This window comes from Salvelinus alpinus, chromosome 8 (assembly GCF_045679555.1).
Source record: "Salvelinus alpinus chromosome 8, SLU_Salpinus.1, whole genome shotgun sequence".
Taxonomy (NCBI): domain Eukaryota; kingdom Metazoa; phylum Chordata; class Actinopteri; order Salmoniformes; family Salmonidae; genus Salvelinus; species Salvelinus alpinus.
This window is the reverse complement of record NC_092093.1, coordinates 22,416,453-22,436,350: the sequence shown is the minus strand read 5'-3', so window position 1 is coordinate 22,436,350 and position 19,898 is coordinate 22,416,453. Positions and strand designations below refer to the sequence as shown.

The following is a 19,898-nucleotide window of genomic DNA, read 5'->3' as shown; positions in this document are numbered from 1 at the left end:
ATGAGCATCCTTGGCTGAGACATCAAGACGTGTTAGTTTGACTGATGGGTCTCCTGTGCACCAGGAGTTTATTAGTCATATGCACAGCGTCGCACATGAAATTGCAGGATACAGTGAATTTCTTAAGCTCCGAGCTCTAACAGTTACTCATCACACGAGCATGGTCAGCGAACCACCTGCTACATTTCACCCCCCTTTGACCTCCTCCTTGAAGAGACCCATCCAAGTCACAGGACCAATGCCTAGGCTTTAGCTCAACAGGCTAACAGTCTTAACCCAGTCAGTCACATGTTAGCCTAATAATGACTACCCTTGCCGGAGACTTGAACCTAGACTATGTTTAAGACATAATAACACATGTCAAACTAACATGTCTTCATCACATAAGCATGGATCACCAAACCACGCGAGTAACCTTGCTGGATCTTGAAGACTTGTGTTAGTGTAGCAGATGGGATCTGTGAAACTCTGAAGTGTTGCCCCTTTTTTAATAGCCTTTTTTAATAGCACGATGTGTTGAAACGCTTCAGGAGGGCTGTCACGTGTGTTTGCGAGGCAGATGTCCTGAGTTTGAGCTGTAATCGTTAAGCAAGCAATGTGTTGTCCTTTACATGAACTTCCTGTACTTTTCTCTATAGGCTTTAGCTAAATGGGCTAACACAGTCTTGTTATCTGCAGGAGACCTGGTTTGAACCCAGTCAGTCACAAGTGCAAGATTAAACAGGGAGTGGAAAGACTATCCTTAGAAGGGCTATGAAGGGGCATTTCAACCTATATTCTTATGGGTCCAAATACATATATTTTTTTGTGACACTCCTTTCTAACGCAGCCTGTGATCATCATAGCGGGGAACGTCCATGCTCCAGAGAGACTTAGCTTTCAGGAAAGGGGGTCATAATAGCTAATAGCCAAAATGGTTCAAATGCTAGAGTCAAATTCAGTGTAAGAAAATGAATTCAACATGCCACATTGGCTTCAGAAACTGACAGAAGTTTCTGTTACCACAGTAAGCGTTTGATTTGATCTATTTTCCTCTACCTTTCCTGACTGTCAAAGTGCCAGGATGTTGTCTCTGGTTTTGTTGAATATACATGTCTGAAACTTGGATAAACTTGAAATTATAGTATGTAAACTTGATATACAGAAAATGTATGCAATACCTACCATATTGAAAATGAATTTATAAATATTGAACTTGAATATTCAATTAAATAGAATTTTAGAACTGAATGCAATATTCCGTTTCAGATCATGAAGTACAAGTTACATTTCTGGATTCAATTTTTGCATTACAAATAAAAAAAATATTACATTCAAATTCAATATCCTAATACAAATTCTAAATTATGGGATTCAAATACAGTTTCTGTTGTCACTGAAATCGCACCATAGGGGTAGCGGTGTTTCTGTGCTGTACAATGTAGGCCTACATTGTATGCCCTCCCGATTTTGATACAAATCATCATGATATCATTCTGCCAGGTAGGTCTACTTTGCAGTCAACATTTATTGGGAATGTTTGTTGGGAAATGTTTGTTGGGAAAGAAATGTTCATTCAAACATCGCATGATGACTGCATTGCGCATCGCAAAGTTTCAACCAAGACTTCGGACCAAACTTTTTCAATGCCTGGCCTGCATACCCATTGTTGCCTTAGTTGGCATTTACTGGTTGAAACGTCTTTCCAATCCTACCGATGTTGTTCACTATTCTACTTTGATACACATCAGTCGGGATTAAGAAGTGAGTATACGCAATGCCCACTGAAAAAAAATATAGCCCCCCCCATTGGTATGTGCCCAATTTGATAATTCAACCATGATTACTACAAGTTTATTTAGCTGGCTAGACTAATTTAACCAATCTCAACAAAAAAAATCCTGACATGGACTAATTGAGTCACTGTCAGTTACTGACATATCAAGAGAGAAACTACTGATTCACAACCCCATTTCGAAATTGCACCTTGTATATTCTACTATTCTAACTTTCAACAGAGACAATTGAGACCCCGACTGAGTTCCCCCAAAACATTTTGGTGGTCACGGGCCCCATAGCGGCCAGGGCCCTAAGCGACCGCTAATGTCACTTATACCTGGTGCCGGCCCTGGAGAGGGCACTTACTGTGGAACTCCGGTCCTTGTAATTTGTTGTGGGAGAGAGGGGAGGAGTCAGGGGGAGGGGAAAGCCCAGTGGGGAGGGAACAGGGGAGAGCAAAGGCCATTCAGTCTGATGCACACACAGAGATATACAGACATATACAGAGTGTATGTGCTACCACTAGAGAGAGGAAAAGAGAAATGTAGGCTTCTGAAAGAGCGACCGAGAGCCCAATGAGAGTTTTAGCAAGCCAGCAAAGGAGAAAGAGAGAGAAAGCTATACAGAGCATCAGAGAGAAAGAAAAGGATAGCAAAAGTGGTCAGCTGCTACACCAGTGAGAAGTCTGTCTGTGATAGGTGAAAGAGTGAGTGTGTTGGGAGCAGCGGACTGCACGCTTGCTCCCTGAAGAAGGAAATGTATCGGGCTGACTGAGAGAATGTGAGGTGTGCTGTGGCTGCGGGAACTGGGAGTACTGCGATCAGTATAGTCTGCTCCCTGTGCATATGTGAATTTTCCTGGACTGTTGTTTTCTTATTAACAATTCACTCCTGTTATTTTTGCTGAAGGAAATTCAAAGCCATTATGCCAACTGGTAAGCAGAATTTATTTCAGGTATTTCTAATGTAGACTGTTTTATGTACTAGGCCATTTGAGAGCTCAACATCAGTTGGTTTTGTATGGTTAAAAAATGCCTAGATATCTATTTTTTCCTCAGGTGTTTGATCTGCAGTCAAAGGTGCAACAGAGTTTAGATTTCTTTATCTTTCATATAATATTTTAGTTTTTGTGGTAAACTGGGGGCCTTGTGGTAAATTGAAAGTCTTTGAAGGTGAATGCCTTGATGGTGTGTCTGGTAGGAATGAGTACTCCTATTCATGTTTTTATTCACATGGATGTAAGAGCTGGCTCTGTTTTAGTTCCACATGTATTTCTTGCGTCTGGTAAAGGTCATTTGAATGAAACTTGTGTTGTGTGCTTTTGTCGTCCTTGTTTGGTTGTTGGTTAGTTGTGTGTTGTATCTAGCCCTCTTATTGCTGTCAGTTGTGGTTGTGCGTTGGCTCCATTTGTGTGTTGGTGTGATATCTTCTCCCTGCTGACACTGTTGTGTGAAGTATGTGTGACCTCTTTGTCGAAAGGTTCTCTCCCCTATGCTGTGAACAGTGTTTTCTAGTTTTCCTGCTGAGGCAGTTGAATGAAACATGTTTGCTTTTCCGCAGGGTTGTTGGTTCTTGATATTGTTGTTATTCCATTGCAGATTACGAGTGATTATTTAAAATTCAGATCATCGTTAGTTCCTCTCCTGTAATTTCTCCCCCACAGACGTTGTTCGTAGGTAGAGCCTATTCTCACTGATTTGAGAGGTGGAGGCACAGTTGAAGTCAGAAGTTTACATATACCTTAGCCAACTACATTTAAACTCAGTTTTTTTCAATTCCTGACATTTAATCCTAGTAAGAATTCCCTGTTTTAGGTCAGTTAGGATCACCACTTTATTTTAAGAATGTGAAATGTCAGAATAAAAGTAGAGAGAATGATTCATTTCAGCTTTTATTTCTTTCATCACATTCCTAGTGGGTCAGACGTTTACATGCTACCAAATACTAATTGAGTGTATTGCCTTAAAATTGTTTAACTTGGGCCAAACATTTTGGGTAGCCTTCCACAAGCTTCACACAATAAGTTGGTGGAATTTTGGCCCATTCCTTCTGACAGAGCTGGTGTAACTGAGTCAGGTTTGTAGGCCTTGCTCGCACACACTTTTTCAGATCTGCCCACACATTTTCTATAGGATTGAGGTCAGGGCTTTGTGATGGCCACTCCAATACCTTGACTTTGTTGTCCTTAACCTTTCACGAGTCACCAACCCTGATCCGGGAGCACCCCCCACTCCCCCCCCCCACTGAGTAGCATAGCTAGCATAGCGTCACAAGTAAATTGTAGCATCTAAATATCATTAAATCACAAGTCCAAGACACCAGATGAAAGATACAGATCTTGTGAATAAAGCCACCATTTCAGATTTTTTAAATGTTTTACAGGGAAGACACAATATGTAAATCTATTAGCTAACCACGTTAGCAAAGGACACCATTTTTTTACTCACAACAGTTTTTTCCTGCGTCAGTAGCTATCACTAATTCGACTAAATAAAAATATATATAGCCACTAACCAAGAAACAACTTCATAAGATGACAGTCTGATAACATATTTATGGTATAGCATAGTTTTTTTTGGAAAAATTTGCATTTTTCAGGTATAAATCACAGTTCTACATTGCAGCTGCAATCTGAAATAGTGCCGACCCAGCCAGAACAATTACAGAGACCAACGTCATATAACTAATTACTCATCTTAAAACATTTCAGAAAAATACACAGCGTACAGATATTGAAAGCCCAACATCTGGTGAATCCAAACAATATTTCAGATTTATTAAATGTTTTATAACGAAAACAAAATGTAGCGCTAAATTAGCATAGCTATACCAGGCAGATTCGGCTGGGCGCCCACGGCCAGTTCACATGCACAACAGATATGAAATAACATCGTAAATTGGGTCTTACTATTGCTGATCTTTCATCAGAATGTTGATCAAAGTGTCCTTTGTCAAGATGAGTCGTTGGTTCCGTTCAGAATTGTTCCTTTCCCACTCCATTTAGCACAGGTACTGGTCGAGTGGCACGGATCTCTCAAACGTAAATAAAATCAGACAACGGAACACCGCAAAACTCCCGAAAAAATTCAAATAATCTGATTAAACTATATTGAAAAAACATACATTACGATGATCTGGTCACATGTATCAAACAAACATCGAGACGGAGATAGTTTTCATCCATAATGGCCGCACAACAGAAGACAATCGCAGCTACAAGTCGCACGATTTAGAGAACCGGAAGTTGTCGGTCACGCCAAAGAATTAGCTCTCATTTCACGTCAGTCCCAGATAAACAAGATATTTTTCCTCTGACGTCCTCTTGACACCCAGAGGAAGGCCAATGAGGTGTGTTTCGGGTCATAGGGGGCACGACCATATATAGGCAGAGCGTTGAAGCTGGCATACACATCTTGCTTTTTTCTTCTTGGTCATGGAAAGTGCTGTCAAATGACTTCTGTATCACTCAGAGACAAAATTGAAACGGTTTTAGAAACTAGAGATTGTTTTCTTTCCAATGGTATTATTTATATGCATATAGTAAGAGCAATAATTGAATAAGAGGCAGTTTAATCTGTAGAGCAAATTATGCTAATGGAAAAATAGCACCCCCTGTATTCTCAAGAAGTTTAAGCCATTTTGCCACAACTTTGGAAGTATGCTTGGGGTCATTGTCCATTTGGAAGACCCATTTGCGACCAAGCTTTAACTTCCTGACTGATGTCTTGAGATGTTGCTTCAAAATATCCAAATAATTTTCCTCCCTCATGATGCCATCTATTTTGGGAAGTGCACCAGTCCCTCGTGCAGCAAAGCACCCCCACAACATGATGCTGCCACCCCCGTGCTTCGCGGTTGGGATGGTGTTCTTCGGCTTGCAAGCCTCCCTCTTTTTCCTCCAAACATAACGATGGTCATTATGGCCAAACAGTTATATTTTTGTTTCATCAGACCAGAGGACATTTCTCCAAAAAGTATGATCTTTGTCCCCATATGCAGTTGCAAACCGTAGTCTGGCTTTTTTATGGTGGTTTTGGAGCAGTGGCTTCTTCCTTGCTGAGCGGCCATTCAGGTTATGTCGATATAGGACTCGTTTTACTGTGGATATAGATACTTTTGTACCTGTTTCCTCCATCTTTACAGGGTCCTTTGCTGTTGTTCTGGGATTGATTTGCTCTTTTCGCACCAAAGTACGTTCATCTCTATTGGAGACAGAACGTGTCTCCTTCCTGAGCGGTATGACGGCTGCATGGTCCCATGGTGTTTATACTTGAGTACTATTGTTTGTACAGATGAACGTGGTACCTTCAGGCGTTTGGAAATTGGTCCCAAGAATGAACCAGACTTGTGGAGGTCTACAATTTTTTTCTGAGGTTTTGGCTGATTTCTTTTGATTTTCCCATGATGTCAAGCAAAGAGGCACTGAGTTTGAAGGTAGGCCTTGAAATACATCCACAGGTACACCTCTGATTGACTCAGATTATGTCAATTAGCCTATCAGAAGCTTCTAAAGCCATGACATAATTTTCTGGAATTTTCCAAGCTGTTTAAAGGCACAGTCAACTTAGTGTATGTAAACTTCTGACCCATTGGAATTGTGATACAGTGAAATAATCTGTCTGTAAACAACTGTTGGAAAAATTACTTGTGTCATGCACAAAGTAGATGTCCTAACAGACTTGCCAAAACTATAGTTTGTTAACAAGAAATTTGTGGAGTAGTTGAAAAACGAGTTTTAATGACTCCAAGCTAAGTGTATGTAAACTTCCGACTTCAACTGTATATCCGGTATAGATACAATGGAGGAAGCTTCTCACCGAGGCTGTTGACAGAAGTTTATACTCAAATGTTTTCTGTGTAGAAGTGTCTGTTTGCTAAATTGACATGGAGTTGTTTCCATGCACTGTTTCTATGTAGAGTTCATGTTTTGCATGGGCCATGAATGGGCTGTGTCAGTGGTGTAGTGCCTGGAGAAGTGGCTCGCCCGGCGAAGGGAAGGCCAACCCAACCTGTACTCTGCAAGTAGGCTAATAGTAGGCCTACAATTGAAACAGATACATTAGGCTGTCAGTTAAGTCAGAAATTCAGAGGTTTTTAAAAACAACAAAAGTGGGTGTTCTAAGTCCACAACAATGCGTGAACCACATCGGGATGACTTTTGAGGTCTGGGAAAAATGTAAGACATTTTTATTTTTCATGTAGTTACCCTTTAATTAAACTGTGCTCCAGGCACCTAGCAATGTTGTGTGGTTAGCATTGTTTCTGTAGCGCATATGAGATGGAGTTTGCAAAAGAAATGGACACTGGATTGATGCAAATAATCATGGTATCATTCTGCCAGGTAAGCATAGGCTACTTTGTAGCTTGTGAACATTTAATAGAGATGGTTTCTGGGAAAGCCTTTCCATCTACCAGAAGATGGTTAGGTCTATCATTAGCATCACTATATTTTTCCTGTTTCTTCATTGAATGAAACCTGGACATTTTACTTCATATTATGAGGCATGTCTTACCTTGCTTCAAAGTAACCTATAGCAAAAATACCACCATAGAAACATGGCGGCAATTATTTTATAAAGACTTTATTGTATACGCTGTCCTGTTCTTTCATTGTCTGGCAGCCAAAGACATTATCCTAGTCATATATAAACCCATAATAGTTGTTGCATCTTCAGATCTTCCCTCTTTCTAAACTTCTAACAGATATTTCCATCTCTGTCTATGAAACTGCTTGCAACCGCTTGTATGTGCATGGTGCTTTCCCGCAATTGCATTTTGTAACATTTGTGTGAATGCCCACTGGCTGTGTGCCTATTGCTGCTCTAACAATGTGAAGAAATAATAGTTTATCAACATTTTAAGCTAAACATTCTGATCTGTTATATCAACCTTATTAATTGATACGGCCTATTCCACCACCACACTACTTTGATACGCATCGTGGGGATTAAGAAGTGAGTATATGCAATGCCTTATACCTGTGTATACCCTCCACTGTACACCATTGGGCTATGTTGACTCTCTTTTTAAATTGTGTGTTATTTAATTTCTCCATCTCTGCACTCCTGGTATCTCTGAGGGCCTTTTGTTAGTTGGTGTGTGTTGGTTTCCTCTCCGTACCTGCCTGTCAGTCTGTTTGACAAAGTAGCTGTTTGGGTAGGGCAGAAATGCCATTCTGCAGCCCATGACCCAAATTAGAGCCCTCAGGGGTGGCAGGAAGGGCGCGAGGGGTTGAGGCAGGGAGGCTAGAGGGGGGCATAATTACTATTGAGAGGCTCAGTGGACAATACACCACCAACCTACCCCAGCTCAGTAGGACATCTGCCCCCATACTTAGCTAGCCCTGCTGGGGTAGGGATGGGGAGGGAGCATGGTGGGAGGGTGGGTTGTCAATTTGGGTGAAATTGCTCAAACAAAACAAATCAATATCTTCCCCTTTCACCCTCAAAGTTCTCATGTCTATTGGTGTGTGTATTGTTAAAAGAGAGGTAGGGAGACTGAGGGAGGCTGTGGACAGCAAGCACAGGCTAGTGGGACAGATGCAGACCTTAATAATGTGGGAAGTTGTAAGGGATACTAGGGAGAGAGAGAAGTGAAAATCTATGTCAGGCTTGATGAGAGGAAGGGATAGGATAGGAACGCAACTATTTCAGTTCCTATGGTGTGGATTTCTGTGGGGTGGTGAGATCCAATCACTTTTGAGAATAAGCCCAGTATGTCACATAGTCATAGGAAGGGCGAGAGAGTGTGCCAGGGGGCTTGTTGGTGTCCCAAAGGTGTGTGTGTGTTTGTCTGTCTGAATAAAAGGGGGTGTTAGTGGACTTTTCCCCACAGCAACTCTCTCTCGCCCTCTCCGCTTTCAGCTATACCACCACCCCTCCCCCCTCTGAGCCCTCTCCCACTGTTTTAATAACACAGAATTAACACTATACTAATGTGTCCCATACTGTTATTTTCATGTTATAGACACTACTAAGATACAAGGTGTTCATCTGTTGTTATACACACTATACAGTGCATTCAGGAAGTATTCAGTCCCCTTGACTTTTTACACATTTTGTTACATTACAACCTTATTCTAAAAATGTATTAAATAAATGTTTTCCCTCATCAATCTGCACACAATACACCACAATGACAAAGTGAAAACAGGTTTGTAGAATAAATAAAAAAATGTATTAAAAATAAAAACAGAAATTCAGACCCTTTGTTATGAGGCTCCAAATTGAGCTTGGGTGCATCCTGTTTCCATTGATCATCCTTGAGATGTTTTTACAACTTGATTGGAGTCCACCTGTGGTAAACTCAATTGATTGGACATGATTTGGAAAGGCACACACCTGTCTGTATAAGGTCCCACAGTTGACAGTGCATGTCAGAGCAAAAACCAAGCCATGAGCTCAAAGAAATTGTCCGTAGAGCTCAGAGACAGGATTTTGTCGGCACAGATCTGGGGAAGGGTACCAAAACATTTCTGCACCATTGAAGGTCCCCAAGAACACAGTGCCCTCCATCATTCTTAAATGGAAGAAGTTTGGAACCACCAAGACTCTTCCTAGAACTGTCTGTCTGGCCAAACTGAGCAATCTGGGGTGAAAGGCCTTGGTCAAGAACCAATGGTTACTCTGACAGAGCTCCAGAGTTCCTCTGTGGAGATGTCAAAACCTTCCAAAAGGATAACCATCTCTGCAGCACTCCACCAATCAGGCTGTTATGGTAGAGGGGCCAGACAGAAGCCACTCCTCAGTAAAAGGCACATGACAGCCCGCTTGGAATTTGCCAAAAGGCACCTAAAGGACTCTCAGACCTTGAGAAACAAGGTCTGATGAAACCAAGATTGAACTCTTTGGCCTGAATGCCAAGCGTCTTGTCTGGAGTAAACTTGGCACCATTCCTATGGTGAAGCATGGTGGTGGCAGCATCATGCTGCGGGGATGTTTTTCTGATGCAAGGACTGGGAGACTAGTCAGGCTCGAGGAAAAGATGAACTGAGCAAAGTACAGAGAGATCCTTGATGAAAACCTAATCAAGAGCACTCAGGACCTCAGACTGGGGCAAAGGTTCATCTTCCAACACGACAACAACCCTAAGCACACACCCAGGACAATGCAGGAGTGGCTTCTGGACAAGTCTCTGAATGTCCTTGAGTGGCCCAGCCTGAACTTGAACCCGATCGAACATCTCTGGAGAGACCTGATAATAGCTGTGCAGCGATGCTCCCCATCCAACCTGACAGAGCTTGAGAGGATCTGCAGAGAAGAAACTCCACAAATCAAGGTGCACAAAAAATGTTGCGGCCTTTTAAGCATTCTAGTACAGTTAAATTGTTAACACACACATGGATGCAACGGTCTAAGGCACTGCACTACAGTCCCTGGTTCGAATCCAGGCTGTATCACATCGAGCCGTGATGGAGAGTCCTATATGGCGGCGCACAATTTGGCTCAGCGTCGTCCGGGTTTGGCATTGTAAATAAGAATTTGTTCTTAACTGACTTGCCTAGTTAAGCAAATGTTACATACACACATACACACACGACCGAAAAGCTATTTGGTTGGCATTTACGTATGTCATAATCAAAACCTATTTCTTTCACTTACTTGGAATGCCGTTTGGGTCTATTTGACGTGTCAAATAAGCTTGTTGACCAATCAGGAACTGAATATGACTGCACGTCACATAATAATTTAACGCGTTCATACATGTTTTACGTAGTTATTACACATTGATTACACTATCACTCGTATTTCATATGTCACAATGGTTCATTGATACGTATGCTATGATGCTGGTAAAGTTGTCTCGCGCACCTACAGTGCTGGTCATGGATGCAAACAATGTTCTTCCCCAAAAACATAGCAAAACAACATCTGTTTCAGTAGCTATATAGTTAGCTAGCTAACTATATAGCTTGGGTCATCTAATATAACCCTAATTTATAAGACACTTCTTATTTGATTAATGGTGGTCGCCCCATCTGTGAAGCTTGCCACAATAAGGATTAGCCACAATAGTGGACTTTGTTGTTATCCTTCAAAACAAAAGTATGTAATTGACAGTGATGCAAATGAATATAAATAGGAGAATTATGCCATAGTTGAATAGATCATGCTAAACGAGGTTGAAATGTTGTTATATAAAATCAAAAGACAATTTGTTAATTTGACAAAAATTTGTTGAAATCACGCTGGATGTATTATACTTTAGAATTGCATTGGGTGCATACTTATTTCACTGTACAGCCTTACCTATGGATTGTGGATCAATGACATGGGGTATCAGTCTACTCAGTGACTCCCAGAGAACATTAGCGTCGTAGCTCTTATTGCGGGACTCAAACAACTGTGAATTGAGCCACATTTATTGTCAACCTATGTGTATTGAACACTATTCCTGAGGAAAAACAATACTGCAGGGATGTTTGAGTCGGATAATTCTGAGGAGGACGTTGGGAAAAAATATTGGGTATTGAGTAGACTGATACCCAATTTCATTGATCCCCAATCCTTAGGTAAAGCTGTACACTGCAATATGAATGTCAATACACACAATAGGCTGACTGGGGAGGTGATTTCACACAGTCACAGTCCCGCGACAAGAGCTACAACGCTAATATTTCCATAAACTCTTCACAGTTGTGTTCTGTGGGTGTCACTGAGTAGGCTGATACCCATTTCATTGCTTCACATTCCAACCTTGTTTAACATTACCTAGTCTAAATATGGCATGATTCCACCAATTGTAACCTTCTGCATCACTTTCAAAGGAGGTACTTTTATTTTGAAGGCAAACCGCAAATTCCACTATTGTGCCTAATCCTTATTGTGGCTAGCTTCACAACACATAACCCGGTCCGGTAGAGCATCACTAGCCAGATGAAGCTACCTGGCTGCTTATAACGTTAGCTTTGGGCAACAGGGTTAAGTAGCTGGCTAGCTATTTATTTTCATGAACTGAAGTTCAATTTCAATAGGTGAACAACAAGTGGCTACCTAGCTAATACTTACAAGGATTCCTAAATCATTGCTAAGAATAATTAAAATGACTGCAGTTTCTACTTGTCATTGCTTTCATGCTGGTTGTATAGGTGCTAGCTAGGTACCAAGCTAAAGCTAGCTACCCCAGAAGTTGCGGTCGACGAAATAATGCTTTATTATCAACGTGGAATTGTAAACTCATCGTTCGTGGCCGGGTTTTGCTTGTCTGCAGGCTTTTTTGTACAGCTTTGACAGTGCTACTGATAGTGGTGGCGCTTGGCTTGCACGTGCAAATTCAGAACACACAACATTCTTTAATAGAACTGTGTTATTTGAAATGTAAAATTAAAAGCTTATTTGACTTGTCAAATAGTGTTATTTGACGTGTATCTTTTTTGACACGCGAAGACCCAAACGGCGTTCCATAGTATGGAGTGAAGCAAATAGCATTGATGCTATTCATGGGTAACTCCGATAGGCGAAAGCCAACATCACCCACGACAGAGAACGGTTGATTGTCAAGGGCAAAAAATTCCAAAGATTTCCACTTTGAGTTATCTCGCTGAAATGTTCTTACTCTTTCAAATGACTGCTCGACTTGTTTATTGCTCGATCCACACAGCAGACATTGTGGGCTAGGTTAGGAATGCTGTGTTGCACGTGTAGCGCAAAATTTTATGTGGCATCAGTATCATCTCCAGTTTTTAGTCATGACAGGCCCTCTTCAGGTTGAAATACTGTCGTGCAGATGTTTTTGTTGTTGTTGCAGCATGCTCATGCAGAGCCAAAGCATTAAGTGTGGAATGTTTTTTTTCTTCCCACTCCGACACACACGCATGCGAGTGTGCATGCACACACATGCAATCTCTGAAGTTCACTATGATTCTCTATTTTCTGCTCTCTTTTTCTTTCTATGTCTAACGTCTGTTCTGTAATGTATGGCCCAGTCATGGCAGGTGTGTGTCCGGTATTCTTTCTCCTACTCTCTCTATTCCTTCTGTTCCTTTTGGATTCATTGGGCTGCAGTGTGAAATCCTGAGTGACACTTTAAGTTGTTAAACGTCGGTGAAGATCAGCCCTGCATCTCTATCAGAGAGAGAGACACTTGGAGGACAAAATATCAGAGCCAGAGAGAGAAGAGTGGATCCACTCCGAGGTGTTTATTAGATCCATACTAGCCTAAATATGTTAGGTTGTAGATAAGTCTAATAGTGCAACACTAAGTTAAACTTTCAAGGTAGGACTCCGAACAGTGGGGGGAAAAGGAGGGAGGGAACGAACGGAAGGTTGGCATTTGTGACTTATTTTTTCTCATTTTTTCTCTGTCTCGTGTTCTCTCCCTCTTGGGTTAGTCCTTGTCTGATTTAATCACATTTAAAACCGTTACCATAACGTTGCCGAGGCGGAGAGACTGCTGTAACTCACGGCAACGCCTTTGGCCTATTACAGCTACTCATGTCCCTATGAGTGTCCTCTGCCCCTCCTCCCAGACCCAATACACACCCCACCTTGGGCACTATTTGTACTTGGATGTTGTTGTTACTTGTTTTTGTTTGTGTTCAACTCTCTTATTGCAGACATGTCAGACACCATCCATAATGATTGACTGTCACCACAGATTTAGTGCAATGAGTAGAGGGCAGTAAACAATTGTGTGGCATAGACACTGCTATCAGTTGGCACTGTTGTTCTTCTCTATTGTCCATGCGGAAAACAAGAACACACAAGGTTGATGGAAGGGGAATGTGTGGTCAGACCCTGCCCAGTCAGAGGTGCTCCTCTCTGGGGTGAAGAAACCACATTTGGCCCCTTGGTGAGAGAAGAGCTGGAATTTATTCTTACTTGATTAAGAACCCAGTCCCAGATTCTCTCTACTTTCTCTGTTGTCCCTCTCTATATATAGTAGCTCTATGTATAGACCGACCCCTGACTCCTTGGTATGACAGAACAGCACATCATGGATTCACCTTGATAAGATCTGGGTGAAATCCCTTTTAACCTCTGATGACCAAGCTATGAGAGGAGAGGTCTGTCCATGGCACTCTTACGGCTCCCACAGCACTCCTTTAGCACTTCATATCAATATCACAACTGTTTATCTGTCATATAGCTCATATAAAGTTTATGGACTTAAGATTTCAAGTGACAGTTATGATTGACATGTTGTTTAGCAGTGTAAGAGAACTCTTAGTGTGGGTGAACATCTAGAGATTTGAGAAAGTGAACTAGGCTTGGCACACTCATGTTCTCTGTATTATATGTGCCCTAGTCTGTAAGTACAGTGGGGAGAACAAGTATTTGATACACTGCCGATTTTGCAGGTTTTCATACTTACAAAGCATGTAGAGGTCTGTAATTTTTATCATAGGTACACTTCAACTGTGAGAGACGGAATCTAAAACAAAAATCCTGAAAATCACATTGTATGATTTTTAAGTAATTAATTTGCATTTTATTGCATGACATAAGTATTTGATCACCTACCAACCAGTAAGAATTCCGGCTCTCACAGACCTGTTAGTTTTTCTTTAAGAAGCCCTCCTGTTCTCCACTCATTACCTGTATTAACTGCACTTGTTTGAACTCGTTACCTGTATAAAAGACACCTGTCCACACATTCAATCAAACAGACTCCAACCTCTCCACAATAGCCAAGACCAGAGAGCTGTGTAAGGACATCAGGGATACAATTGTAGACCTGCACAAGGCTGGGATGGGCTACAGGACAATAGGCAAGCAGCTTGGTGAGAAGGCAACAACTGTTGGCGCAATTATTAGAAAATGGAAGAAGTTCAAGATGACGGTCAATCACCCTCGGTCTGGGGCTCCATGCAAGATCTCACCTCGTGGGGCATCAATGATCATGAGGAAGGTGAGGGACCAGCCCAGAACTACACGGCAGGACCTGGTCAATGACCTGAAGAGAGCTGGGACCACAGTCTCAAAGAAAACCATTAGTAACACACTACGCCGTCATGGATTAAAATCCTGCAGCGCACGCAAGGTCCCCCTGCTCAAGCCAGCGCATGTCCAGGCCCGTCTGAAGTTTGCCAATGACCATCTGGATGATCCAGAGGAGGAATGGGAGAAGGTCATGTGATCTGATGAGACAAAAATAGAGCTTTTTGGTCTAAACTCCACTCGCCGTGTTTGGAGGAAGAAGAAGGATGAGTACAACCCCAAGAACACCATCCCAACCGTGAAGCATGGAGGTGGAAACATCATTCTTTGGGGATGCTTTTCTGCAAAGGGGACAGGACGACTGCACCGTATTGAGGGGAGGATGGATGGGGCAATGTATCGCGAGATCTTGGCCAACAACCTCCTTCCCTCAGTAAGAGCATTGAAGATGGGTCGTGGCTGGGTCTTCCAGCATGACAACGACCCGAAACACACAGCCAGGGCAACTAAGGAGTGGCTCCGTAAGAAGCATCTCAAGGTCCTGGAGTGGCCTAGCCAGTCTCCAGACCTGAACCCAATAGAAAATCTTTGGAGGGAGCTGAAAGTCCGTATTGCCCAGCGACAGCCCCGAAACCTGAAGGATCTGGAGAAGGTCTGTATGGAGGAGTGGGCCAAAATCCCTGCTGCAGTGTGTGCAAACCTGGTCAAGAACTACAGGAAACGTATGATCTCTGTAATTGCAAACAAAGGTTTCTGTACCAAATATTAAGTTCTGCTTTTCTGATGTATCAAATACTTATGTCATGCAATAAAATGCAAATTAATTACTTAAAAATCATACAATGTGATTTTCAGGATTTTTGTTTTAGATTCCGTCTCTCACAGTTGAAGTGTACCTATGATAAAAATTACAGACCTCTACATGCTTTGTAAGTAGGAAAACCTGCAAAATCGGCAGTGTATCAAATACTTGTTCTCCCCACTGTATATACATTTACATTTACATTTAAGTCATTTAGCAGACGCTCTATGCTCTGCCGTGTGTGTATATTTTAATATGGGAAAGTATATGCTTGGAGTGGTTCGGAATGACCCTCAGAATCCCTCTGGAATCTCCAGGGCTACTTATAGGGAATGCTGGACTTGGCAAAGCTGTTAGGGGAGACATTATATGACTTCCTAAACATCATGTCTCTATGGATATCGCTGTCATGGAAGACCTGAAGAGGTGACAGTTATATTTATGAGTTGGGGGAAATGAGGTAGGAAGGAAGGAAGGAGGAAAGTAATTAATTAATGAATGGAGGGAGTGAGAGATGGAGAGAGGGGGGAAAAAGTCAGATGTAGAAAGGAAGAGGGTGAAAAAAGTGAGAAAGAAAAGGAGAGGGACACAGGGAGAAAGAAAACAAGGGAGAGGTAGGGGAGGTCTAGAGCTCACAGGCCAGGCCATTGTTCTGAATGGAGCTGAATTAAATTACGTCATGATTTAGACTGAGTCTCTCAGCAGTAGCACTCAACAAGGGTATTGGGGAAAGGGGGAAGGGCTCCCTCCATTTCTCCCTCTCCTTTTTTATCCTTCCTCTCTTTCTTCTCTATTTTGTCTATCCATATTAACTTTCTTTCTCTCTCCTTTCCTTGGGCTCAGACAGATTTGATAGATTAGATATGAATGCGGGAGCTGCTTGTGGATGTTTGTTATTTTGGCGGGTGGGATCATGGTGGTAGGTAGAGAGGATGAGATGTGCATGGAGTGTGTGCGTGTGTGTGTGTGTGTTGGGGGGGGGGTCTTTTGTGTAGTGAGAGATCTGATGGATGAAAGCTGACTCAGGCTGTATTGTGATAGAGGGGGAGAGAGAAAAGGGAGAGATAGAGAAAGAGAGGGCTGCAGCTGCTCTATACACCCTATACAGACCTGATTCTATCTGTGTCATCTGCTGACTACGAAGGCACATAAGTCTCATACAGCAGCCATAGGACATCTGACTGTCAGTCTTCCTTCAGAATCACCTATATTCTCCAAATACATTTGCATGTACAGGAATTTGACTTGTGAAATGGTGCTGCCACAACAAACAGAATATACGGACAGACAAACAGAATATACTGACAAGATATAGAGACACAGAATCCATACAATCCACATACAGTATGTACACAACACACAGCAAAAAACTATGGACTGCACTATGAACACTCTAAGCTACGTTATGAATTGTGCCTGTATATACAGTATGAAGAAATGAGGCATTTTACAGGATGATGTGCAATAGAGTAAATATACTGTGTATATAGGGTCTATTGAGATGAACTAAATGTATATTATGCTATAACATTAAATTTCATTGTGCTCTTGTAACTCATACCACATTTATATAAGTGCTAATGTGTTATGAAGCTTCAGTACTTGTTGATGGAGCACATGAGGCTGTGAAGGTTCTGAAGGATGGGGAATCATGGTTCTCACGGTTGTTTGTTGACCTCTCCCGGGTGAAGGGCACTTCAGCTGGCCATAAAGTGTGGGACTGAAGTAGACTTGTAACAGTGCCTTCAGAAAGTATTCACACTCCTTGACTTTGTCCACATTTTGTTGTATTACAGCCTGAATTTGAAATGGATTAAATTTAGATTTTGTGTCACTGGCCGACACACAATACCAAAGTGGAATTATGTTTTTTAGAAATTTTAACAAACTAATTAAAAATTAAAAGCTGATATGTCTTGAGTCAATACGTATTCAACCCCTTTGTTATGGCAAGTCTAAATAAGTTCGAGTAAACATTTGCTTAACAAGTCACATAATATGGACTAACTGTGTGCAACAATAGTGATTAACATGATTTTTGCATGACTACTTCATCTCTGTACCCCACACACACACACACAATTATCTGTAATGTCCCTCAGTCGAGCAGTGAATTTCAAACACAGATTCAACCACAAAGACCAGGGAGGTTTCCAATGCCTTGCAAAGAAGGGCACCTATTGGTAGATGGGTTAAAATAAAATAAAAAGCAGACATTGAATATCCCTTTGAGCATGGTGAAGTTATTAATTACACTTTGGATGGTGTATCAATACACTCAGTCACTACAAAGATACAGGCGTCCTTCCTAACTCAGTTGCCTGAGAGGGAGGAAACCACTCGGGGATTTCAACTTAAGGCCAATGGTGATTTTAAAACAGTTACAGAGTTTAATGGCTGTGATAGGAGAGCACTGAGGATGGATCAACAACATTGTAGTTACTCTTTCAATACTAACCTAATTGACAGAGTGAAAAGGAAGCCTATACAGAATAAAACTATTCCTAAACGTGAAAAGAAGGAAACCTGTACAGAATAAAACTATTCCAAAATATGTGTCCTGTTTGCAATAAGGGAGTAGGGTAAAACTGAAAATAAATTAACTTTGTCGTGAATACAAAGTGTTATGTTTCGGGCAAACACAACACATCACTGAGTACCACTCTTCGTATTTTCAAGCATGGTGGCGGCTGCATCAGGTTATGGGTATGCTTGTCATCGGCAAGGACTATGGGGTTTATATAGATAAAAATTAATTTTAATAGAGCTAAGCACAGGTTAAATATTAGAGGAAAACCTGGTTCAGTATGCTTTCCAACAGACACAGGGAGACAAAATCACCTTTCAGCAGGACAGTAACCTAAAACACAAGGCCAAATATATACTACCGGTCAAAAGTTTTAACACCTACTCTTTCAAGGGTTTTTCTTTATTTTTTGCTATTTTCTACATTGTAGAATAATAGTGAAGACATCAAAACTATAAAATAACACATATGGAATCATGTAGTTAAAAAAAGTGTTAAACAGCCACCTTTTGCTTTGATGACAGCTTTGCACACTCTTGGCATTCTCTCAACAAGCTTCACCTGGAATGATTTTCCAATAGTCTTGAAGGAGTTCCCACATATGCTGATCATTTTCCTTCACTATGCAGTCCAACTCATCCCAAACCATCTCAGTTGGGTTGATGTCTGGGGATTGTGGAGGCCAGGTCATCTGATGCAGCACTCCATCACTCTCCTTCTTGGTCAAATAGCCCTTACACAGTCTGGAGATGTATTGGGTCATTGTCCTGTTGAAAAACAAATGATAGTCCCACTAAGCTAAAAAACAGATGGGATGACGTATCGCTGCAGAATGCTGTGGTAGCCATGAAGGTTAAGTGTGGCTTGAATTCTAAATAAATCACAGACAGTGTCACTAGCAAAGCACCCCCACACTATCACACCACCTCCTCCATGCTTTATGGTGAGAAATACACATCCGGAGATCATCCGTTCACCCACACTGCATCTCACAAAGACGGCGGTTGGAACCAAAATTCTCCAATTTGGACTCCAGACCAAAGGACACATTTCCACCGGTCTTATGTGTCCATTGCTCGTGTTTCTTGTCCCAAGCAAGTCTCTTCTTATTATTGTTGTCCTTTAGTAGTGGTTTCTTTGCAGCAATTTGACAACGAAGGCCTGATTCACACTGTCTCCTCTGAACAGTTGATATTGAGATGTCTTTTACTTGAACTCAGTGAAGCATTTATTAATGAATAAATGAACTTATCCTTATCCTTATCCTTTTATCCTTATCCTTATCCTTTTAATGAACTTATCCTCTGCAGCAGAGGTAACTCTGGGTCTTCCATTTCTGTGGCGGTCCTCATGAGAGACAGTTTCATCATGGCGCTTGATGGTTTTTGCGACTACACTTGAAGAAACTTTCAAAGTTCACGCAATGTTCCGTATTGACTAACCTTCATGTCTTAAAGTAATGATGGACTGTCGTATTCTCTTTGCTTATTTGAGCTGATACTGCCATAGTATGAACTTGGTCTTTTACCAAATAGGGCCATCTTCTCTATACCCCCCTACCCTGTCACAACACAACTGATTGGCTCAAACGCATTAAGAAGGAAAGAAATTCCACAAATGAACTTTTAACAAAGCACACCTGTTAATTGAAATGCATTCCAGGTGACTACCTCATGGAGCTGGTTGAGAGAATGCAAAGAGTGTGCAAAGCTGTCATCAAGGCAAAGGGTGGCTAATTGAAGAATCTCATATAAAATATATTTTTTATTTGTTTAACACTTTTTTTGATTACTACATGATTCCATATGTGTTATTTCATAGTTTTGATGTCTTCGCTATTATTATACAATGTATAAAATCTTAAAAATAAAGAAAAATCCTTGAATTAGTAGATGACCGGTAGTGTACACTGGAGTTGCTTACCAAGACATTGA

The 19,898-nt window shown here is 41.4% G+C and overlaps 1 protein-coding gene across 2 annotated transcripts in view; it reads left to right on the top strand.

Annotated features, from left to right (window-relative positions):
• LOC139582729 (pleckstrin homology domain-containing family G member 1) overlaps positions 1-19,898 on the top strand; it is an 84,558-nt gene that overhangs the window by 12,359 nt on the left and 52,301 nt on the right. The window contains exon 1 of one of the 2 annotated variants that reach the window (XM_071413004.1): positions 2,229-2,692. The exons of the other annotated variant lie outside the window; for it this stretch is intronic. Within the exon in view, the coding sequence (XP_071269105.1) occupies positions 2,683-2,692 (10 nt within the window). The 5' untranslated portion in view covers positions 2,229-2,682. Of the gene's footprint in view, positions 1-2,228; positions 2,693-19,898 lie in introns of those variants that run through there. 2 annotated transcript variants of the gene reach the window in all.